Source organism: Rissa tridactyla, chromosome 1, assembly GCF_028500815.1.
Source record: "Rissa tridactyla isolate bRisTri1 chromosome 1, bRisTri1.patW.cur.20221130, whole genome shotgun sequence".
NCBI classification, from domain to species: domain Eukaryota; kingdom Metazoa; phylum Chordata; class Aves; order Charadriiformes; family Laridae; genus Rissa; species Rissa tridactyla.
This window is the reverse complement of record NC_071466.1, coordinates 11,978,384-12,002,293: the sequence shown is the minus strand read 5'-3', so window position 1 is coordinate 12,002,293 and position 23,910 is coordinate 11,978,384. Positions and strand designations below refer to the sequence as shown.

At 52.4% G+C, this 23,910-nt stretch overlaps 3 protein-coding genes and 1 pseudogene across 3 annotated transcripts; all 4 read left to right on the top strand.

Moving 5' to 3' along the window:
- The window catches only part of LOC128902432 (olfactory receptor 51E2-like), a 107,676-nt pseudogene that overhangs the window by 38,059 nt on the left and 45,707 nt on the right, over positions 1 to 23,910 (top strand).
- Positions 2,516 to 3,992, top strand: LOC128913341 (hemoglobin subunit beta-like). Its single transcript, XM_054210696.1, has 3 exons — positions 2,516 to 2,675; positions 2,781 to 3,003; positions 3,762 to 3,992. The coding sequence occupies exons 1-3, from the start codon at positions 2,584 to 2,586 to the stop codon at positions 3,888 to 3,890; spliced, it is 444 nt and encodes a 147-aa protein (XP_054066671.1). The 5' UTR covers positions 2,516 to 2,583; the 3' UTR covers positions 3,891 to 3,992.
- Positions 5,863 to 7,517, top strand: LOC128913315 (hemoglobin subunit beta). Its single transcript, XM_054210606.1, has 3 exons — positions 5,863 to 6,059; positions 6,172 to 6,394; positions 7,273 to 7,517. Exons 1-3 carry the CDS (start codon positions 5,968 to 5,970, stop codon positions 7,399 to 7,401), a joined length of 444 nt encoding a protein of 147 aa, XP_054066581.1. The 5' UTR covers positions 5,863 to 5,967; the 3' UTR covers positions 7,402 to 7,517.
- On the top strand, positions 11,048 to 13,070 carry LOC128913326 (hemoglobin subunit epsilon-like). Its single transcript, XM_054210640.1, is given in 4 exon segments — positions 11,048 to 11,128; positions 11,130 to 11,275; positions 11,394 to 11,616; positions 12,817 to 13,070. Coding segments are annotated over 4 exon segments (564 nt in total). The 5' UTR covers positions 11,048 to 11,062; the 3' UTR covers positions 12,946 to 13,070.

Sequence of the window (23,910 nt, the reverse complement as noted above, 5' to 3'; positions counted from 1 at the left end):
CCGTCCTTGCAGGCACCTTCGGGGCTGCATCTGCTTGACTGTGAGCTCCTGCCTCTGACGGCGTTATGGACCACTGCCCGACTGTTGTAAACAGCCTCTGGGCCTGCCCGACAGAGCAGGTTTCCTTAAAACGTCTTTGTGGCTGACTAAACTTAAAACTAAAAAGCCCCTGGAAGTCTCCTCACATGGAGTTTAATCTCATGCTCTTTCCTTCTGTCAGCTGATAAGTGCCCTGTGGCACTAATGCCAGAGATGAAGCGAAAAGCACTTTGCTGGAAAGCACTTTGAAGGAATCACTTGCCTGGACGGGACGATGTTCTCCGGCAGGGACACCGCCAGCTCGGGAGATGCTGCTGCCCACAGCGGTGAGCCAGGAGGAGCCGTGTGGGCTGGGGAGGGACAGAGCTGAGGGAGAAAGAAGGAAAGATACGGCGAAGCTCAGCAAGCCCCAGGAGTTGTTCATCCTTTGCTGCATCTCTTGGTTTCAGCATCTCACCTCATGTCTGGGATGGGCATTTGAAACTGCCCTCCTGGGATGGTGCGTCCGAGCTGCTCTGGTGCCGAGGTACCGCAGGACTGACGCCACCCGTTCACCGGTCCATTCTGCTAATAAAGAATCTGGAAGCTGTGTCCGCAGAGCAATGTACTGATGTTACAGCCTCCTCATTTCTTATGTCTGTATTAACTGGGAAAACACGTGCCTGAACCAATTTGCAGACATAGCAGAACTCGCACTGCAATTAGAGAGCTTGGTTTGAGGTCAGGTCACCGGTTACAGGTGAAGGCAGAGCTCAGTGCCTGACTGTATCACAGACTTCTTGCATGATTTTAAGTGCAAGGTCCTTTCGCTGGGGGGGATGATGCCTAGAGCTGTTCAGGATGAATCCCAGGATGCATCAATGCATCCTACAGTGCATCAGGACTCTGTTTGCAAAATTATCCTAGGAAGAATACTTTTCTTCTTCAACAACTTCCCCTGTTAGTAGGAAACACCTTGGATTGAGATGCCCTGTCAAGCAGGAGGGTGGAAAAAAGTCACAACTTTCACATTTACAGTAATTGCAGGGAGTAATGGTATTGACCAGAGGTAAGGCTGGAAGAACTTATTGACAGTCCTATTTGGAGTAGGCAGATAAGAGACAAGATAGTGCTCTTCAGATTTGTAAAGACGGTTGCCAAGAAGAAGACAAGAGGACAGACTGCATCCTGCGTGCAGTGAGACGTCATCCCTGCAAGGCTGTTTCTTAGGGCTGAATTATTTCACGTGAACAAGCAATCTGATCAAGACAGCTCTACCAACAGTGGAAATGCTGGTTTGCCAGGACAGCTTATTTCTTTTGGGGTATGAGGTATGCTATTTATCAAAAGAACTCTTTTTGCTGGTATAAGCAGTGTTTGCACTCAGGAGTTTGGCAGCGCTAGCGCCCGGTATAGCAAAAAGCATCCAACTTGTGCCATACAGACAAGGATTTATTGCATGTTTCTGCAAGCAGTCTGAAAAAATAAGCACGGTTCCCTATTTCATTCTGCCTTTTATTTGGTGTTCACCCCATTTCTGACTTGGTTAAGCTCAGACTTGTGCCCCAAAGCCACCCAGTTATTAGACTAAGGAGAGTCATCAGCCCACACAGTAATGAAACATTCAAAGTCTAAAATAAAATGAATGCTATGTTGGCCTCTTCCTGGAGGGCCAGCAGATAAAATTAACTTTGGACTGTTTTTTGCACAGTACAGCCTGGTCCTAGACACCCGCTGGCACCAGGTGGAACAGACATGGGTGACATGCCTGGCTTGTACTCCTCATGGGACTAAGGCTAAGGACTACGGGGTAACACCGTGCTCTTGAGACCCGTAACCCAGAGTCATGCCTTCGAGGTGGATCCGCTTTCTCTGGTGACAGGGAATTGCACCAGAGACGTGAAACAGGAGAGCTTAGGCTCAGAACAGCATGGACAACCATGATGGACAATGATGACAGACAACTCTGAAGCTCTTTGCTAGGACAGACAAGAAAGGAGGGGGCCTAGATTTGGGAATGATCATTCAAGATGTGTTTCCCAGTAAGGCTCTGGTCCTTGTCGCTGGGGTGGATGATGCCTAGAGCTGTTCAGGATGAATCCCAGGAGTGCAGGGCACCCATGCACCATTAAGACTCTGAAAACACGGTCAAGGTGGGAACTGCAAACTCTCTGAACATCACTGCCTGTCTTCTTGGGTCTGCATCGCACGTTCAGCCCCCAGCCTCTGGCTGCCCCTGCAATACTGGACACCCACAGCCGAGGAGGAGCCGTGCAGGCAGCTCCACCTGCGCTCGGGGCTGCAAATACAAGTCCATGGCTATGAGATGGTGCATGTCCACTCAAAGACAGAGGGGGGACAGGGCCTCTTTTCCCCTTGGACGGCATCCAAAATTGCTATCTTTCCTTGTGCAGCCCAGCTCCCTCCCCAGCCCCGACCAATAGCTACGTGAACTGAGATTAGGACAAGCCGTTACTAGTGTATAAAAATCCCTGGGGCAGACTTTGGCTCCACTTCCTCGCCATTGTTCAGGGAAGCCCCAGGAAAACCCTCTTGCTCGCCACCATGGTGCACTGGACAGCCGAAGAGAAGCAGCTCATCACCAGCGTCTGGGGCAAGGTCAATGTGGCCGAATGTGGTGCTGAGGCCCTGGCCAGGTAGGTCCAGCTCCTGGGCATCTGCTCAGCTTCACAGAGAAACCACTCCAATCATGGGAGGATTAACGTGTCTGTGTCTGCTTGTGTCCCTCCATCTCTCCCCAGGCTGCTGATCGTCTACCCCTGGACCCAGAGGTTCTTCTCTTCCTTCGGGAACCTCTCCAGCCCCACCGCCATCATTGGCAACCCCATGGTCCGTGCTCATGGCAAGAAAGTGCTCACCTCCTTTGGGGAAGCCGTCAAGAACCTGGACAACATCAAGAAATGTTTTGCTCAGCTGAGCAAACTCCACTGCGACAAGCTGCACGTGGATCCCGAGAACTTCAGGGTGAGCCATGCTCTGACTCCAGCCTCAGCTGGGCAGAGGTTTCTGTTCTCTGGAGAGGGCTTTAGGGGTCTCTGAGGTGTCTAACAGTCAGTGAGACCTAGAGAGAAGCCCTGAGGCTGCCTGAGCCTGGGAGCCTGCTGAGGGAGGGGCGGTGGAGGGTAAGGGGGAGTGAATAGGCATATTTGGGGAGAATAGAGAGGAGTTATGGGACTGGGGTCTGTGAGAGGAGGGACTGAAGCAGGCAAGGTGGATGGGGATGAGATGCGGAGTCAAATACGTGCCAGTGGGAAGCAACGTTGGCTTGGAGCAACCAGAGACCAGAAGGGAAGAAACTGAGATGGGGGTTGGAGGGAAGAGCAGAGCTTGGCTATGATGGAGTGGTTAAACCAGGAGAGAAAATAAACACAGCCACTTCAGCAGAAGGAGGGGATCTGAGCCAAGGGAAAGCAAGGGTGAGGAAGGATGTGAAAAGAAAGGATAAACCCAGTCGAAGCAGAGGGAGGACACGGCGCAGCAGGCAAAGGAAGGTGTGTGGGGGGGAGAATCCAGCACATCCAGGCACCCTGGTGAGTGCCAGAGATACAAGCTGTGCAAGGAGCCTGCTGCTCTGCGTGGGGCTGTGATAAATCCGTTCCTTGCTTTGCGATGAATTCCCCAATAACCGGTGACCACGTGCGAACACCTGCGTGGTGCCATGGTGGGGAGGGATGTTGTGGGGCAGCACCGGGGCTGACGACTTCTCCTCCCTACATTGCCAGCTCCTGGGAGACATCCTCATCATCGTCCTGGCCGCCCACTTCGGCAAGGACTTCACCCCCGCCTGCCAGTCCGCCTGGCAGAAGATGGTCCGTGTGGTGGCCCACGCCCTGGCCCATGAGTACCACTGAGCCTCCTGCAAGCATTCATGCCTGGAGATGCTCCTGGGGAAACATCCTCTGGTTCTGCTGGTCTCTAATTGCCAAATAAACACCAACTGCTTCAGCCATGAAGAGGTGTCTGCCTCTCTGTGGGAATGGGGTGGGGGTCACCCCGGGGTGCTGGGGAACGGGAAGGGGATGCTCACATACACGGTGGGGAACATGAGCCATGGGCTTGTCTATGAATTCATGTAAGTTAGACTCACCCAGGGGAACATTCAAGACATAAAAACAAATAAACACACTAAAAAATACAAACAGAAATACTCCGGTGCTTTTTTGAGACATCATCAGGTGACATTGTTGAGTTTAATTTTTAAGTCTTTCGCAGATTAAGTGGAACAAAACTTTGTACAGCAACGTGCAGTGGGAGAAGAGGCAGTGAGATGAGGTCCATCATTTGTGACGTCCTTCATGGAAGGAAAAATGCTTTTTTTGTTGTTTTTTGTCTAAAACATTGTCATTCTCAGATTATTAAAACCAGAATGTAATAGGCACAAATATCAGTATGGCAAAAAATATGCCAAGAATGGTAATTTCATGTACAGGAAGGACAGAGTACCTGGTTTCACTGGCCCCTACCTTTAACTTTCCACAAGCCAACCGAAATTCCCTGAATAGTTTCCCTGCCACACAGAGGACCATGGCCCTCCCCAGCCTCCTGTCCTCCTTGCAGACTCGCGGCATCCCCACCGAGAGCAGCTCAGGGACATGTTTGGGGTTTCTGGGTGGTGAATCCCTCCTGCCCTCTTATCAGGGAGAAGGCAGAGCAAATGGCTCCAGAGCAGGTCTGCACTGCTCAGCGCGGAGGGCTGGGGAACAGCGTAACCCCCCCAGGCCTGGCCCCAGGGTCCTTTGGCCAAGACCCCTCCTGAAGTGAGCAGGCAAAGGAGAACAGAGTAGCCACCAGAAATGGTGGTAGCCCGCAGCCCATGGCCAGTGCAAACATGTTGCCCCATGGTCATCCTGGACCAGCTGGATCACTCCTCTGCGCTACCTGGGTCCGGCCCCACAAACTCCAAACCCGGCCCCAGCGCCTGCATCCCATCCCACCACCTCCAGCCCACTCTGCTGGGAGCCAACGTGGAGCCCCAGGAGCCCCAGCTGCCTCTCCCACCACTCAGCAGGACCTCTGCTCCTCCAGCTGCCAAATCGCCAGGTCAGGCACTGCCTCCTGCTGCGCATCTCCACAGACCCCAGTATACCCAGTCTTCCCCACCTCTCCTGTGAGTTAACACCCTGCAGGCAATTGGTTGGTCCTGTGTTAGAACGTTTCCCGTCCAGCCTTGCTTGACCTTTGCTAATGAGCTCTTTGAGACAGGAGCCCTCTCTGACTGCAAGCCGCTGCCCATGGTTTTCTTGGCGTTACCCTAAAGTGAGCCAACCTGGTTCAGTGGGAGGTGTCTCTGCCCAGGACAGAAGGGTTGGAACTAGATGATCTCCAAGGTCCCTTCCAACCCAAACCATTCAGTGATTCTATGAAATCATTAAATTGCTGATAGGAAAGAACAAGGGAAGCCAAAGCCTGGCAGGTCCTGCAAGAAGAGGACAAAGACAAACTGCTTGCACAGTGCTGGTGCATCCAGAGGAAGGACCCAACAGACCCATGACCGAGTCTTCTGCCTCGTGGTTTGCACCATCCAAAGGGCACCGAGCCTGGCATGCACCTTCCTGCGGGGGCTCATGCGGGACCCGCGTGGCGCTGCGCTTGGATGTGGCATGGAGATAAATGCCACCCTTCAGCGGGGAGCCGTGGAGCTGGAAATCAAAGACGGGGGGAGGGTGGCCGTCCCGTCCCGTGGTGGATCTGGGCATCTTGCCCTGGGGCCCCACCCTGACGCCACGTCCCCTCCCTCGGGTGCCAGGGCCACTGGCCCCCCCCAGGGGCCTGCCCAAGGGAGGGGTGCACGGGCAGGAGGAGGGGCCCGGCGGAGCGTATAAAAGCGGGGACAGGGAGAGCCGCTTGCCAGCGTGCGATCCCCTCGGGAGCAAGAGCCCAGACCCTCCGTACCCGCCGGCAGCCACACGCTACCCTCCACCCGCCACCATGGTGCACTGGTCAGCCGAAGAGAAGCAGCTCATCACCGGCCTCTGGGGCAAGGTCAATGTGGCCGACTGCGGTGCTGAGGCCCTGGCCAGGTAGGTCCAGCTCCTGGGCATCTGCTCAGCTGCACCCTGGATAGAGAAATCACTCCAATCATGGGAGGATTAACGTGTCTGTGTCTGCTTGTGTCCCTCCATCTCTCCCCAGGCTGCTGATCGTCTACCCCTGGACCCAGAGGTTCTTCGCTTCCTTCGGGAACCTCTCCAGCCCCACCGCCATCATTGGCAACCCCATGGTCCGTGCTCATGGCAAGAAAGTGCTCACCTCCTTTGGGGAAGCTGTCAAGAACCTGGACAACATCAAGAACACCTTCGCCCAGCTGTCCGAGCTGCACTGCGACAAGCTGCACGTGGATCCCGAGAACTTCAGGGTGAGCCACGCTCATCACCGGGGAACCGCCCTTGCCATTGCGTCTCTGTGGGCAGCTTCTCCCCCAACCCCGAGTCCCCCCAGATGAGGGATTTACCCTAGACACTCCAGTGCAGGAGGAAGAGGGGCTGGTTGTTGGGGCAAGGGGGAGAGGAACAGGGAGGGAAGGGATCGACCTGCAGCTTGGTGAGAAAGCACTGAAGGGGCTGAGAGGTGATCACTGTGGAGAGACTGTCTGGAGGGTGCAAGCTAGGATGTATGGGAGACGGGAAGGCGGCAAGGAGGTGGTTTTGGTGTGGAAAGGGAGGGGGAGAGCAAAGTGAAAGCGGTTGTTGGGCAGGAAGAGGTCTGAGCCAACGGGAGAGCGAAGGAGTGAGAGTGGAGCTTGGCATGGAGGAGAAAGGAGAGATGAGGGAGGAGCAGGAGATGGCGGCTAGATGCCAAAAGCACAAGAGGAACAGGACCTAGGGGGAGAGAAAACCCTGGCTCCTGCATCTCCACAGCTGAGAGTTTCCCCGTGGGGAAGTTACCCTGACATTCGTCACCGGGGCTGGCAGAGAGCCGCCCGCCACGGCGCCAGCTCAGCTGTGTCTTCTGCTGGGGACAAACTCCCAAACGAAGCCAGAAGGGAGAAAGAGAAATTTAATCCACAAAATTTCTGGATAGTTTTTCATTACTCTTCCTGTAGCAGTAGCAGAACCCGAATCTTTAGAGTAAGAGCAGAGAACAAGTTTAAAGTTCATCTTAAAAAGGACTCCAGGGAGATTTCTTAAGCCTACAAAATGCCTGGAGGTTTCCCTGGGTCTAATGTGGATGGTTGTGTGGGGATCTGCAGGCTCCTGGGCATTGCTAACCCAAGGGTGCTCTTGTCCCCCCCAGCTCCTGGGTGACATCCTGATCATCGTCCTGGCCGCCCACTTCGCCAAGGATTTCACTCCCGACTGCCAGGCTGCCTGGCAAAAGCTGGTCCGTGTGGTGGCCCACGCCCTGGCCCGCAAATACCACTAAATGGCCAGCAGGAAAGCCCCAGCGGCATCCTCCAGCTGCATGTCGTGCACTGGCTGACATGCGGCTTTGGAGCCTACAGCTTCTAACATCCAAATAAAGCTCATCCTGTGAAGTCACCACCGAGTCCATGTGTCCCTGAGATGTTGGAGGGGTTGGTGGGATGGGGACGTGGGGCGCCCGCCGGCGGACTGGGGGGGGTAAGCTTGAGCAGGGTGGGCGTTTTGCTCCCAGAATACACCACCTCCCTTTGTTCTGTATGTTTTTAGGGGGGGTTGTGTGGGATTTGCCTCTGGAAATCATACTTACAGAGTACTGGGTAGGTGCAGCCCTGCTACCCCTGGGAAGTTTTCATTGAGGAGCAAGTCCGCGTTTTAGCGTGAAACGTGCGTGTTTTCTCGCCGGCAAGGGGAACTCGAGGGATTCATATTTTTTAGGGAGGATAAACAAAGTGAAGACTTTAATCTACTCATTCCCTTGCTCATTCCTGGCATAAAGCCTACAAGAAATTCGCTGACTCATACTGGCCAAGCAGCCAGCTGGGTGGGGGTAGGTTTTAGATAAACATTTTGCTATCAAGACGCGTCCAGACCTTGTTTATGCATTTCTTTTTCACCCTGTGCCGCCCATTCTGCAATTATGGGGGGCGGGGGGCGGGGGGGCGGGGGGCGCAATCCGGCTAGTAGTGGTAAATATTAATAATTTTCTGGATGCGAGTATCAAGCGATGCTGTGTGCACGCAGAGCGTTTTGGGTGTTGAAGGGTCTTGCAGAGCAGGACTCTCTCGGGTAGAGTTTGTTCTTGGCATGGGACGCACCATCTGCCCCGCCTGAACTGAGCATGACGCAGTAAAAACAGTGGTTAGCTCAAAGGATACGTTTATTTTTTTAAAGGGGAAAAAGAGGGCAAAGCAATACATCCCAGTGTCTCTGACACCCTCTTTGCACTGTGTCCTCTCCCCTCTTCATCCCCATTTGTGGGCACCCCACTTTCTGCCCTTGACCCACTGGAGGGTATTAAAAGCCCTCTGCGACCCATAAATGCCCCTTCTCATGCACATTACTCGAAGGAAGGGGCATTTTGCTGCTGGTGTCAAGGCAGGCACGCAGAAGGTGAGAAGGTGCTTCGTACCAAGTCCCAAAGCGCTTTCCTCCCTGCGGGGAGTCTGGGCAGGCACAGAGTGCGGTGTCTTGGTCGGGTGTCCAGGGTTATGAAAAAACGGATTCTTGCATGATTTTTCATCGGTTTCACGACTGATATTCGTAGACTTTTGTATGAACATACTGTTCACAGGCTTCAGGCAGAAATGACGGGATTATTTGAACAAGCAGGTCTCCTCCTGCGAGCAAGGTGCCTGGGGGTAGAAATGATCTGAGCAGACCTCTCGGGGTTAGACCCTGGGGGTCGGCAGAGCAGGGGAGGGCTGGGCTCTCCCTGCTGTTGGGGTTCCTGCTGGGGTACCCCTTCCCGGGAGCAGGGAGGAGGGTTTTCGTCCCCTGCACACAGCAGCACAACAGGATGGGGATGGTTCCCCTGGCGCTGCCCGTGGCTTCACTCCCCACCCCCAGCTGGGGGATGACACCCTGGTCCCTGTCCCCCCCGGCACACAGACCCTGCGGGATGTCCTCTCCCCCCACGGCTCTGCCCGCTCCTGCTTTGTCTCCTGTGTGATGGCAGAACGTTGCTGTGGGAGCCGACAACCCCCGGGCGATGCCCGGTGCAGTGCGGCGCTGCCAGCACCGCAGGTCCTGGGGGGGCCGATAAGGTGGCGCAGGAGAGTGGCACTGGTGGCACTTTGCTGGCGTGTTCTCTCCCTGTTGCATGTGCCCAGGCAGTGTCCAACTGGATTTATCACCATGCTCCAGCACACCAGCCCGTGAGCACTAGATTTTCTTGAGAAAAGGCAGATGTAGGCAACTCATCTAATAATGAAGATTATTCATCCCTATTCCATTGATAAAGTCCACAACTAAAGGGAGAAAGAGATATTATCAGGCTGAAAAGCTCCCTCAGTCCCAACATCCAGCTCTGGGGCCTCAGCGCAGGAGAGACACGGAGCTGTTGCAGCGGGGCCAGAGGAGGCCCCGGAGATGCTGGGAGGGCTGGAGCCCCTCTGCTGGGAGGACGGGCTGAGAGAGCTGGGGGGGTTCAGCCTGGAGAAGAGAAGGCTCCGCGGAGACCTTGGAGCCCCTTCCAGTCCCTCAAGGGGCTCCAGGAAAGCTGTGGAGGGACTCTGGATGAGGGAGGGGAGCCATGGGACGAGGGGGAAGGGGTTTCCACTGCAAGAGGGGAAATTGAGCTGAGATCTGGGGCAGAAATTCTTGGCTGTGAGGGCGGTGAGCCCCTGGCCCAGGTTGCCCAGAGAAGCTGTGGCTGCCCCATCCCTGGAGGGGTTCAAGGCCAGGTTGGCCGGGGCTTGGAGCGACCTGGGCTGGTGGGAGGTGTCCCTGCCCAGGGCAGGGGGTGGCACTGGATGATCTTTAAAGATCCCTTCCAACCCACACTAATCTATAGCTCTGTGATCCTATTACTCTATTTTCTTAAATTGATTTTCCTCCCTGTATTTTCAGTAAAAGGCCAAGAATACACTTAGCAAGAGGTTGTCCATGGAGGAAGGCAAGCCCTGATCTCTGGAGAGGAACTTGGTCGGCTCTTTGGCTCTTTTACCCGTAAAATAAATCAGGAGAGCCCCCTCCGTGCAGGGGCATTGCTCCTGGGGAGGGTGCGTCACCCCCAGTGTGTTCGGGGGTGCCCCAGGGGAGCAATTCACATGAAGCCCAAACATCTCCTCCTGCCAAAGGAGGCTGGGCACAACCTGGCTGAACGTGGGGGAAAATGTGAAATGTGGCAGCCTTGTCAGGGCAGGTTCAGAAGGGGAAAGCCATGGGCTCACCCCGGGCTGGACATCCCTGAGCTGAGCTTTTGCTGTTTTTTGAGCCCACAGCAGATCCTGCAGTGGCAAACCTTGTGTTCAAAACCTGTTTCTCCTGCCATTTATGGGATGAAAGCAGAAACGGGATGAAAAGGTCGATCCTGTTTGATACTTGCTCCCTCTCTAGCAGCACTGCATCTGGCTGGTCCTTTTACATCTGAGGGGAGAACTTTTGGGTGAGCTGCTTCTTCCTGCTCCAAAAGGGACAAGTAAACCAAGCAGGTCAAGCTCCGTCACAGGAGGAGGACAACAGGGTTAATGCACATTTCAGCTGCCAAGCCTGAGCACCCTCTGAACAGCTCCAGCATCGCCCACAGCTCCTGGTGGTGCAAGGAGAGTGGAGTCCTCCTGCAGGGTGGGTATCTGCAGGGTTTGCTGGTGGCAAACCCCTCTGGGTTGCTCTGCCATGGGGTGAATTTTGGCAGCGGCATTCATCATTTCGCTGGCAGAGGTGAAGGCAAGGCAGAGTCTGGCATTTGGGAGAGCCGAGGTGCAAGAATCGCCCCAGGCACATGTGTTTGACCATGATGGACTATCGCCCGGTGGCTTGTGCAGCCCTTTCTCTGGAAAGGGGCCCATGTCTGGTAGGTGGAAGGGAGAACTGCCTGCATGGAGGGGATGGGACAAAGCCCTTGAGCTCAGGATAACAAGGGGCCCCTTCCCAGCCTGCCACACCCTGGCCATCCCCTTCTGCTCCCCTGCTGGTGGGGACCCCCACCCCGTCCCCAGCCAATGACTCCCCAGCGCAGGACGGGGAGGAGCTGCCGGCAGGGGATAAAACCCCCTGTGGGGTCTGCAGCTGCACTACGGGGTCTGTGTCCTCCTACAGCTCGCAGCAAAGCCACCCGCCACCATGGTGCACTGGTCAGCTGAAGAGAAGCAGCTCATTGCCAGCGTCTGGAGCAAGGTCAATGTGGAGGAATGCGGTGCCGAGGCCCTGGCCAGGTAGGTCCAGCTCCTGGGCATCTGCTCAGCTGCACCCTGGATACAGAAACCATGGCAATTGCATTTGAGAGCCTTAATGTGTCTTTGTGTCTGTTTGCACCCCTCCATCTCTCCCCAGGCTGCTGATCGTCTACCCCTGGACCCAGAGGTTCTTCGCTTCCTTTGGGAACCTCTCTAGCCCCACCGCCATCATCGGCAACCCCAAGGTCCGTGCCCACGGCAGGAAAGTGCTCACCTCCTTTGGGGAAGCTGTGAAGAACCTGGACAACATCAAGAACACCTACGCCAAGCTGTCCGAGCTGCACTGCGAGAAGCTGCACGTGGACCCCGAGAACTTCAGGGTGAGCCATGTTTGCAGTCCCAGCCCCTTTCCCATGTCGTGTGGGGAAAGTCAGGTTTTGCTGTGAAGCTGGGGGTATGGCCTCAGACAACGCTGTCTAGGGGTGCTGTCTTTGGCTGGTGGAGGCAGAGTCCCCGTGTCGTACCCAAGCGAGATGATAGCTTGCACAGGACTGGTTGCAAGAGGGTGGGTGACTGTCACACTAAAAAGGTCCCATTTTTAGTACCAGCACAGCAGTGGGGAGGAGAAGGTATTGGGAGATTGTTACCTGAGGGAGATCTGGTTGGGGGAAAAAGAACCAAACCCAGGGGAAGGTGTAGGATGGGCTGGGGGAGTTGGAGGGAAGTGAAGCAGAGAGTTTAAGGAAATCCTATCACAAGATAAGCAGCTTGTGTGCTCGAAAACCACAGGGCAGGTTTCTGCCTTGTCCAGCGTGGGCTGCCTCTCTGGGTGGGACCCTCCCTCGTCCCTCAACACATTTAAATAAAAATGGATAATTTTCTTTGTTTTTCATCTAAAGAGGAAAAAAAAACCAACAACAGCAACAAAATCACCAGCATTTTGCAGGGTGGGTCTCAAGCCAAATTGCTTTAGCATCCCAAAAACGGGGGGAAATGGTTCCAAGGTTCGTTCTTCCATCCTTTTTTTTTTTTTTAAGAATGAAGCAGATGATACCATTTTGCCAAAACTCAGAGCTTTCTATGGAAAGACTGCTGATCCTGTAGCCATCCCAGGGAACAGGGAGGGAGCCAGTCCCTGCAACCAGCCCTGCAGCTCTGATGGGGCAGGGGGGGTTGAGGAGGAAGAGGAGGAGTGTGCAGCATGTGAGACACCATTCAGGAGGGGAATTCAGCCTCGGGCAGAAGTCAGGAGGAAGGAAAACCCAGCCTGTGGGTTGCGGCGTGGTGTCTGAGGGGGGACGGGGACCGGAGGGGAGCCTGCCACAGGAAAACCAGGGAGACAGAGAGCTTGCAGAAAGGAAGAAACTGTTTGGAGCTAAAGAGATGGCAGGGCAGGGTAAGGTTGGTGGGGCTGTGTTCAGGAAGAGCAGAAAGCCCTCCTTGAGAGCTTGCAGGTCCGAGAGCTCAATCCCCAGCTCAGGGATGTCCTGTCCCTGATGTCCTCTCCCTGCTCCATGGTCTGCTGCGGCACCACGGCTCGAGCAGCACTAACCCTCTCTGTGTTCCTCCTTCTCCTCCAGCTCCTGGGAGACATCCTCATCATTGTCCTGGCTTCCCACTTCGCCAGGGATTTCACCCCTGCTTGCCAGTTTGCCTGGCAAAAGCTGGTCGGGGTGGTGGCTCACGCTCTGGCCCGCAAGTACCACTGAGCATTCCAGGGCCGGTCGTGCGAGGAAGAGTCCCTGCTCCGCCACAAGCACCTCTGAGCAGAAGGAGATGCCCTTTGGGTACTGACAGGCTGTAGCTACTGAATAAAACGCCTCCCAGCACCGTGTCTGCAGAGTCTGCCTGTCTCTGGGCTGGGGAAGGTGGGGGCAGGGGAGTTCGTGCTGTCGAATGCGATGCCGTCCGCGCGTGGGTGTATTTCTTGTTTCTAAGGGTTGTTGCAGACAGGGTTTCCCTAACTCGGCAGTGCTCTCTCATGTGCGCTCCCTGCCAGTGCATCTGCGGGGGTCTGTGAGGAGAAAACCCGCCCAAAAGGGCCCTGACACCCCAGAGCGTTTCAGAGAGGGTCATAGGAACAACGAGGGATTGCAAAGCATCCATATCTGTTCTCCCGGCTCTACTTTAATGAGAAATAAGGTGAAGCCAGCACTATCCAGAGCACAGAGTTCCTAGCCAAGCCGTTGCTGCCCCGGAGGAGGTGGCACCTGCCTTGCCCTGCTCTAGGGCTGGGGGTGCACCATCGCCTCTTCGGGCAGCCTGATACAGGAGAAAACCTTTGAACTCTTGACTCAGGGGGTTCAGGAGATGTTCATTTCTTCTAGCTCTGTCAGCTGGCCTAACGGGAGATACTGCTTCCCCGAGGGAGATTTGTCATGCTGATGTGCTCATCAGACCCTCATCCCCAGGCACCCGCAGTCCCGAAGACCCCCTCTCTCCAGACTGAGGGCATTCAGTTCCCAACGTCACCCTGCGAACAAAACCCACCACGGTAACTGGTTTCTGGGCTTTCCTTCCTTATCCCATCCCAGGGTCCTTCGTGGTCCATGGAGCGAAGCTGTGGGTCAGGCTTGGTTATTCGTTCCATGGGACAAGGTTGGCAAGTTAAATTTTTGTTAGCTATTTTATTATACAAAACAGGAGAAAGACATAAAAATGGTCAGGACTGTGTTTATCTTACTCTTAAATCTTGTCTTAAACCAAGACTGGAAATTCCTTTCATGAGGGAGCTGACAATCGGTGCTGTTTACAGCATCTGGCACTGTAGAGTCCTGGCTGTGAGAGAAGTTTCTGGAGTTACCAGGGAGTAACTGGTTGTTCTGGGTCGTAATCTTTCACCTCACCTGGGTTCAGCAGGCTTCTCCTCTGCACCAAATCTGCGGGGTTTTGTACAGGGAATAGCGCAGCTCCTGGAAACACTGTTCAGTCAGCAGCAGTGCAGCCCACGCACTGACCCTGCTTCAAGCAGGGCATCAGACTGGAGACCCCCGTAACACCTTTCCCACCAGAATTATCCCGTGGTTCTGCACTCTGAGTTTGCAAGATGCTTGCTTTTCTCACCTATGGTTCATTTTGAAGAGGTCCATAAAGAAACAAGTTGAAGGTGCTTTTATAAGTCTACTTTGTTTGGATGCTGTAAAAGACAGGATTGCAGAGGGGTGGGAGGAGGATGTAGGTGTTGCCCACCACGGCATGGAAGATGAGGGTGCCTCTTTCCCAAATCTGTGCAGGGTGGACTAACTGGGATTCTACATCCTGCTGGGATGTAGAAGCCTGAGACCACACAGCCTTTAGAACCTTGTCTATGGAGGCAGTGCTGAGAGGTGTCACGAGGACCATGGTGGAGGACAACAAAATGAAGAGGAGATCTGAACCTGTGGTGAAGAAAATGAAGTCTGGGGCATAGATGCTGTTGAATGTCATCTCTTTGGAGGGCAGACGGGTGGGATGGAGACAAAGGGGATGGGACAAGACACTCCTCAGCCACCAGGCAGACAGAGGAGGTGGAGGACCAGGGTGTGATGGGGGCTATGCTCCTCTGTGGGTTCATCAGCCCTATTTGGGCTGCCCTCATGCCTTTTGGCATGGTTGTACAGGTTTGTGGAGGGCAGAGAGCTATCAGGCTGTTGAGGGGCATGGCAGAAAGCACTGCTGACTCCAGGAAGGTGAGGGAGCAGGTAAGGAAGAGCTGAGACATAGGGGGGTACAGGCTAATAGCCATAAGCAAGGACCGCAGCACCCCTGGCATGGTGGAGAGACACAGCCCAAGGTGAGGGAAGGCCAGCATGGAGAGGACATGATGCAGGGCTGGTAGAGGCTTTGGTCTGCTTTTCTAGCATACAGACTAACACCATTTCCATTGCCCATAGTGACATGAACTGAACAAATTGAGGTGGAAAACTGAGGTAAGCTGCTTCACGCGGGTGGAATGTGGTTAGCAGAAAGTCTGTGACCAGGAGGCTGGTCCAGTGCTCACCCCCATGAGGTCCTCTTGATGACCTCTCACTTTTGAGGAACTGCAGTCTGCGAAGCCAGGATTTGGTTCAGGTCTGGTTTAGAAATGATAGAAAACCCCCGAATCCCTGTGCATTGCAGCACGCAGCCCTGAAATGATGGGAAACTCTCTCTAGCAGGTTGATGGATTGTTCTCCTCTTTCGTGGCAGCTTCTCTCAAACCCAAGACAGCACTGCAAACCCGTGATGAATGAGCACACCGTGTTGCTTTGGAGAGAAAGGAATTTCGACAACGAGGGCACAGACTAATAATTAAATAGATTGCATGAGAGGAGGATTACTTCTTGTGAAAATTGGTCAGAAAGGGCATTAGGAAATAAGGTTAAATTATATAAATTAGAAAACAGTTGTGATCCGTGATTGCAATACCTGCTCTTCCTCAGCCATCGGGAGACATCACCTCTCCTCCTGGGGCCTGCCCTCCTGCAGATCCACCATGAAAATGGAGGTTTACGAATGGCGGGATGGAAAACAGAACTTCTCATTTATCTCATAATAGATATTGTGTGCAGTTTGTGCAGGTGTTAAGAAAAAGAATTAGTCGAATATCTGTGCTAGGCTAAGTTAATGGGGTCTATGCAATGAAAAACGTGGTGGTGTGTTTTCTGCTTATGAAAGAAGCATTTGTGTTTTCTCTACAGTGAAACCCTCGTGTTAACTGCTGTGGCATATTGCCTGGAAATGAAACCTTAAAAGCTCCTGCTTAAAAATCAAATTAATTATTCAAACCCTAGAGCCTTTCAAGGAATTCTTATTCGAGGTTTAATGTCAGTCGAAGGAGCAGGCTAACCACAGGAATATCAGGTATAACCATTTTTATCTGCCCTGATCCCCACACTTAACACAATAACAGGAGCCAAAAAAAAAAAAACCAACCCAAACCCAAACCAGCTTCACCTTTTAGCATAAGCCAAAAATACTCTTTAACTGACTCTGTGCTGCCCCTGCTGGGGTTATATATAGTGTAAGGCATGATTTTATGCCTCTAGAGGGAATTATCTGTCAGAGGCGTCAGCATAATGGAGCGTTTCAGAAAGACAGGTCTTACAGCTGGGGGGACTGGAAAATAATCATAACAAAATTCAGCCATCCATGTGATATGTTAGTTGTGTTTTCCCACACTACTTGAAATGAGGATGAATGGTAATGTACTTGTTCTGATTTTTGCAAGAGACGCTTTATTGCTTTTGAGAAGTAAATAAAGGGGACGTTTTCTCCAAGAAACAGAATGGAAATAACCAAGCTGCCTCATGGCCCCGTGCGCCTGCAGCAACCATTTCTGGTAGTTTTTCACACTGCACTTCATGTTACAGGAATATTTGGACAGAATATACAGAGGGATCCTTTTCAGCTTGCCGAGCCCATAGGAGAGGGCTGCAATCTATAGGGCCAAGGAATCCCATGGTGAGCCTGGAGGGATGGGGACAGTTCTGCTGGCTGGTTTCCATCAGTCACGTTGTGCAAGGGCTGGCTGGGAACAGGACCACAGCTTTTTTCCTGTGTCACTGGCAAAATCCGATGTCATGGCAACTGCTTCAAAAACCTTGAGAAAAATCATTTGGATATTAAGAGGTTTTTGATCCGCCCCCCTTGGTAACTTTGGAGAAATGAAGGTTTGAAACCCTGGAGTGAATGATTATAGCTGATCTGCCTCATCTTTCCTTTTTCCCACCCCCTCACCTCCTCCCACCTCTGTTTAGTGCCCTTCCAGCCCAAATTCTCTTCAATAAGAGAACCAGACACGTTCTCATTTTCCATCCCAAACCAGAAGTGGCAAGGACAATGTTTGTGAGATGATGATGAGTTTCTCTTTCATATCCAAAAGACTCATTTGGCCAGAAGGGCAGGAGTTCTCACTGGCACAAGCTGAACTCAGAAACCAAATTATTCTTTTTTTTTTTTTTTTTTGTTATTCTTGACAGCCTTTTATCATGTCTCTCCCCCAATCTCTCTGGTGCTGTGCGACAGATCCCCATGCTCCACCCCACAGAAATTCAGAATTCCTGCACTAGAGACCCGCATATTCACTGCTCAGTAACAAACGCCACGGTAGCTAATGTCATTTAGACAAATCCACACCGTCAGACTCCAGCGGCTGGAGAAGCACCACCTTTGTTCGTACAGCAGAGATGTGAGAATGGCAGGGAGGACAGGCCGGTCCCCAGAAAGCGGAGCACCATCTCACCGCAGGGCATGGTCCCTCCTGACCTGAGGGACCACAAGTGGGAGAGTCACCTCCTGGAGACTACCCAGCTTCACCGCAGGGTTGCAGACTGATGATTAAGCTTGCCCAAAGCCTGCCATGGTTTGGTGCTCAGCTATCTGCCCCTGTGGCCACAGCGGCCTTTCGGCAGCGGGTGGCTGTGGTTGTCCTCTGGGACAGATGTGGAGAAAATCACCAAGACACGCTCCAACACTGTCCCGTTGCTTCTGCAGCAGTGCTCAGAGCTGGAGAGACCATCGCTGCCCCGAGCACTGCAAAGCACCTGCACAGATGGAGACTTTTTGCAAAGATGCTCACCCTGTCCTGCTCAGCACTCCTGCCACTTTCTCCACGTGCTGCCTGGTTGTGTCTCAAACCATCAAACAGCTTCATTCCTGCTCTGCCCTCCCTCTGTCCCACGTCTTCCAGGGAAGAACCTCCTTCCATGGAGGGGAGTGCTTCATTTTGGGACAGTTTTGTTTGGGAAGTTTCTGTTTGCTTTATTAATTTCTGCTATGTGAACTATGGACAAGAATAGTTACATGGTTAGACGTTAGCAAAACAGTGTCTACATGGATATTACTATGAAGCATCCTTCGTGAGAGCAACAGCTTTATTTACTGAGACAATACTTGGTTTTGGCTTCCAAACATGTTCCCATTGACAGCTTATTTACCTCCTTTTCACTTCAGGAAAATAAAAAGGGTTAGGCATTTATGCGTCTTGGTTTAAGATCTGTGCACTCAGTACTTCTAACTTAATTCTGCATGGCTAGAACTGGCTGTTCTTTTCTCTTTGACATGAAGTTTTCAGTGTTTGGCAACACTAGAGAGAAAGAATCACTTTCGGTGGGAACGAAGGGCAAGACAGTTTGTCTTGGCCCTTTCTGCATGTTTGAGTCTGTCCCAGATAATGAGCTGAAACGCAGGTATTGTCAGGAATGATCTGTACTTGAATCACCGCTGGATCGTTTCCCGTTGGCACCTTGGGACTGTATTCCAGCAAAGTACTCCATGAACACTAGCCCTGGCCTTAGCTTTTTCTGTTTTGCCTCTTTGTTTTAGTTGCCCTACCCATAACATGGGGAAAATAAAATGCACATATCTTTAAAAGGGTTTACGTGGATTCCACTGCTGATGTTTGAAAAGCGATGTGTGTGTCACCATGTAAGGGTGCTTTGCCATGGCCAAAAAGTAGCTCAACCTCTGCCTGTGGTGGTATGTGCTGAGCCTGTAGGACCTGCACCTCCCTCTCTCCATCCCTTTCCCAGCCCTCTCTCCCCAAAGTTTTGCCATGGAAGAACTTTCATCTTCCGAAGCACACGAAGAAGAGCGAGGCACCGCTTTTGCACTAAAAGTCTTGGCAGGGATGTGTGCATTTTTCTTGGGGTGCAAAGATCTAAAGATGCACTCTATTTTACCCAAAATTCAGTGGTGAAATCTAAGCAGTGTTTCCAGGGAGCTGCAGCTATATCTTACCTTCAGATCTAGTTGGCAAGCGCAGAGCAGCACTTTCACCCTGGAGCCACATCTACACTTGGGGCAAAAAATTGACTTTATGTTTAAATGTTTAGCATTTTAAAAATTCAGGGTTCTGTTTTTAAAAGGAAGAAAAATCTAGTGAAAAGGTTTTTTTTCATTGTTGCTCTGACCAGTGTTTCCTAAATGTTTGTGATCCTCGTGTTTGCTCCTACAGCATTTACCCTTGTGCTGCCTCCAGGGTATAGCAGCTCAAGGTGCGGAAGGGAGCACCACCACCTTCCTGGGCTGTGTCGCTGGTTTGACTTTCACGGCCTCAGCCCCCGCAGCAGGTCCCAGATGACTGTCGTTGCTGCTGAAAGTTCACACAGGCATTATAAAAACAGACAGTTTCCTCTGCGCGTGGAACACTCAGGCAGGAGTGCGATTCCCTGTCCCTCCGCATCGTCTGCCCAAGGACTTCAGCCAAACAGAGGTAAGGACATCTGAAGGGTCATTGCACTTCCATGTCAGCCTTGCTTCATTGTTGATGTTTTTATTTTGAGTGGGTCGTTTTCCACTCAGATTTTGTGATAAAAGGTAGCTTTGGTTCACTGCTGGCTTGCTTATCTATCGTTGTGCATTCCTGCAGCTGTTTCACACTCTCCATCCATCCATCCATCCATCCATCCATCCATCCATCCATCCGTCCATCCGTCTGTCTGTCTGTCCACCCATCCACCCATCCAATCCCTCCATCCATCCACCCATCCCTCCATCCATCCATCCCTCCATCCATCCATCCATCCCTCCATCCATCCATCCATCCCTCCATCCATCCATCCCTCCATCCATCCATCCATCCATCCATCCACCCATCCATCCACCCATCCATCCATCCATCCATCCATCCATCCATCTGTCTCTTTCTGCTGTGGTTTAACCCCACAGATGTTCAGCGAATGCCCCCCCTTCCTCCTTCCCCCAGTTTTTATTGATAAGCCTGATGTCATATGGTACGGAATATCCCTTTGGTCAGCTGCGGCCCTGGTTGTGTCCCTTCCCAAGTGCTTGTGTACCCCCAGCCTGCTCGCTGGTGGGGCAGGGAGAGAAACAGGAAAGGCCTTGATGCTGTGTAAGCACCGTTCAGAAATAAATAAACTGTCAGTTTTTTCTCAACACTGCTTTGGTCATAAATCCAAACCATGAAGGAAATTAACTCTATCCCAGCCAAAATCAGTGCATCCTCCAAGCCCATCCCCTCGACAGCCAGGCAGCTATTGCCAGCACACCCCTTGGCTGCCTATTTATCTGTCCATCTATCCGCATACATCTTCATCATCTATCATACATCTTCATCATCTGTCCCTAGTTATCCCCACCCCACTGTCTTTTCTCAGTGTTTTCCACAGCCCGGGTGCCTCTTGCTGCAACCCAGTGACACTGCAGGGATGCAGCCGCTGATATTTGGAGCAGGGAGTGGACATTTCTATAGAGAGCAACATCCAGTGTTACAACAGCACAATTCAGGTAGGATTTAAAGCCCTGAAGGCAAGTTTTAACAACCGTTTTTCCACGGGATCTTTCACAAAACACAGATTATGCCGCATCTGCTGATGGGACAATGTTTTGCTCCAGTCTCTGAAGTGGCTGGTGCTGAGCACACTTGGAGGTGGCAAACCAGTTCCTCTGGTCCTTACTGAGCGAGATCCTGATGGATGGTGCCATGAAGCAGGACGGAGCAAGGATTACGCTCTGTCTACAGGCTCCGTGTTCATCCTCGTGAGCAGAAGCTGAGCATCCACTGGAGCAGAGTGCCCACCAACCCCCCCGCCATGGCACAGCACCCGGCTGGGCTGTGGGAATTCATCCTCTCCCTGGGTGCAGACACAGTGCTTACGTGTCTTGAAAGGAGGAAAATAAAAGGAGGATGGGAGGAGCAGGAGAGGAATATTCTTTCTTCAGCCCCACGGTGGGGCAATCGAGGTGAACAGCTTCATGGAGGTACACGGGGGGGGCAGGAGAGCGATCCTCTGGGGCAGCCCCATGGGTGGAGGACGGGACTTTTCCCAGTTTCATGAATACTTACCCAGGCCAGAACAGTCGATGATGCACAGAGTGAACAAAGCAATCGTTTTCTTTTTGTGGGACATCCAAAGCACATTTACGGATGGTGGGGATGAGGTACATGTTCAAGTCCGTACACCCAGATTCAAATACTTAAATCTGTATTTTCATGTTGAAGATAATTGGAGCACTCTGGAAAGCTGTCTGCTAATTCGACTTATCCAGCTAATTATTTAGCTGGCGAAGTAAAGAACTGAGGCACAGATGTCTGGAGCTTTGTCTGAGAAGTGGGGCAGTTGGAAATAGACTAATTCCATTTTTCATGGCACACTAATGAGTGTAGCCACATGCCCTCCAATTAAACAATGCCATGTTCCCTGTTTACATAGACAGATGGAGTGTGAATTCCTTGAGTGCTGAGGGCTGGAAAAGTTTAACTTCTTCCACAGCAGCCACTGCAGCCCCTGAAAAGAGGAGCAAAGTCAGGCAAAGAATTAGCGTAGGTTAGAGGAGCGTTTTATAACCTCTTTTTTTTTTTTTTAATCTACAATCCCAAAGGGTACCATCCCTGCATTCAAAGCTTAAGCCCTTTAAGCGTAGCTTTCCTTTCATGATTTGTATTTCACATAACACTGTATTTCCCTGAGGTATCCGGGGGCTGTGGGTTGGAAGCCTGTGGTTGACAGTTCTGTAGGAGAAATGAGAGCTGGGTTTGTGTACGCATTGCTTAATTGTACCCATAACCGTTAGCTGTAATAACAACATTTCTGCTAAGAAGTATAGTTGCTGTGTATGTTACTAACACATGTATCGACTGAAATACCTGTCACTTTGGATAGCTTGATGGGCTATCAGTAAGAACTGTGGTAATGGCAACAACGATTAGAATAGTAAATAATCTCTGAAGTGAAGGGAAACGATGACGTTCTAAATTTATCAATGCCTTACCAAATTTACACTTGCAGGAGCGACCGTGTCCCCTCGGGGGTCAGAGTGGGTGACAGATAAATGTCAGTAATTGCTTCTGTTCCTGCAGCTCCCGGGGACCCTTGTCAAGGAGCACAGTCCCACGGTGCCGGCTGCTGTACAGACATGAAACAGGGAGAAAACGGCAGCCTTTTACCCTTTCCCTTCTGCTGAAGGGAAGGTTTAGTGATAGCAAAGGGTGCAGGTGGAGGACAGGAGGATGAGCAGGACCATATCTACTGAGAGACAAGCCGTGGTCCAAACTCAGCAGCCGGGCGATGGGCAGTGGCGGTGGTGAACATCATGAAGTTCCACCAGGCCGAGTGCAAGGTCCTGCACCTGGGTCATGGCAATCCCAGGCGCAAATACAGGCTGGGCGGAGGATGGCTTGAAAGCAGCCCTGAGGAGAAGGACTTGGGGGGGCTGGTGGACAAGAAGCTCAACATGAGCCGCCAATGCGCACTTGCAGCCCAGAAACCTCCCGCATCCTGGGCTGCATCAAACGAAGCGTGGCCAGCAGGTCGAGGGAGGTGATTCTGCCCCTCTGGTGAGACCCCACCTGGAGTACTGCATCGAGCTCTGGAGTTCTCAGCGTAAGAAGGACATGGACCTGTTGGAACGGGTCCAGAGGAGGGCCACAAAGATGATCAAAGGGCTGGAGCACCTCTGCTGGGAGGACAGGCTGAGAGAGTTGGGGTTGTTCAGCCTGGAGAAGAGAAGGCTTCGCGGAGACCTTATAGCCCCTTCCAGTCCCTAAAGGGGGCCTACAGGAAGGATCAGGGATTGTAATGATAGGACCCGGGGTAAGGGTTTCAAGCTGAAAGAGGGTAGATTCAGATTGGCTCTCAGGAAGAAATTCTTTACTGTAAGGGTGGTGAGGCACTGGCACAGGTTGCCCAGGGAAATTGTCGATGCCCCATCCCTGGAAGTGTTCAAGGCCAGGCTGGATGAGGCTTTGAGCAGCCTGGTCTAGTGGGAGGTGTCCCTGCCCAGGGCAGCGGGGGTGGAACTAGATGATCTTTAAGGTCCCTTCCAACCTGAACCATTCTGTGATTCTATGGTTTGCGGAGCGGCAGACAGGGCATCCTGCATGGGGTGAAAAGATGAAAATCTGAAAATCCAGGAAGCAAAGTGAGGGAGCTGGTTGGGCAGGCTGGTACCTGCAAGCGAGGACTGACAATGGGCTGCGCTCCCCAGTTCCAGAAGGACAGGGAACTGCTGGAGAGGGGACAGCAGAGAGCTACCAAGATGATGAGGGAACTGGAACACCTCTCTGATGAAGAAAGACTGAGGGACTTGGGTCTCTTCAGTCTGGAAAAAAGAAGACTGAGGGGGGATCTTATCAACACTTAGAAATACTTAAAGGGTGGGTGTCAGGAGGATGGGGCCAGGCTCTTTTCAGTGGTGCCCAGTGACAGGACAAGAGGTAACGGGCACAAACTTGAGCATAGGAAGTTCCACCTAAACATGAGGAGGAACTTCTTTCCTGTGAGGGTGGCAGAGCCCTGGCACAGGCTGCCCAGAGAGGTGGTGGAGTCTCCGTCTCTGGAGACATTCCAAACCCACCTGGACGCGTTCCTGTGCGACCTGCTGTGGGTGACCCTGCTCTGGCAGAGGGTTGGACTGGATGATCTCCAGAAGTCCCTTCCAACCCCTGCCATTCTGCGATTCTGTGATTCTGTGATTCTGTGAGGTGGATCCTCCTGTCCAATGCTGCCTGGGCACACATCTGCTGGTGTCCTGAAGCCCACGCAGGGAAAATCTAATGCTTCCTCGATATGCTCAGCCGTCTAGCCTCCAGTGCATCAGCATAGACCTGCATATGTGCAATAGCTGTTCATTCAAGCTTTTTACACCTGCAGCCAGACTTGCTAAGGCTCTGAAGTGTCTAAGGACCTGGGCATGTAGCAAAGCCCTCTTGTTCCAGCCAGGTGACATTTCCAGCAAGAACAAGGCATGTCCAA

Bases quoted from the DNA above. Each gene is read 5' to 3' on its own strand.
- LOC128913315 (XM_054210606.1), top strand. From the start codon at position 5,968: ATGGTGCACTGGTCAGCCGAAGAGAAGCAGCTCATCACCGGCCTCTGG. The intron at 6,060-6,171 runs GTAGGTCCAGCT...ATCTCTCCCCAG, and splicing joins GGTGCTGAGGCCCTGGCCAG to GCTGCTGATCGTCTACCCCT. The intron at 6,395-7,272 runs GTGAGCCACGCT...TGTCCCCCCCAG, and splicing joins TGGATCCCGAGAACTTCAGG to CTCCTGGGTGACATCCTGAT.
- LOC128913341 (XM_054210696.1), top strand. From the start codon at position 2,584: ATGGTGCACTGGACAGCCGAAGAGAAGCAGCTCATCACCAGCGTCTGG. The intron at 2,676-2,780 runs GTAGGTCCAGCT...ATCTCTCCCCAG, and splicing joins GGTGCTGAGGCCCTGGCCAG to GCTGCTGATCGTCTACCCCT. The intron at 3,004-3,761 runs GTGAGCCATGCT...CTACATTGCCAG, and splicing joins TGGATCCCGAGAACTTCAGG to CTCCTGGGAGACATCCTCAT.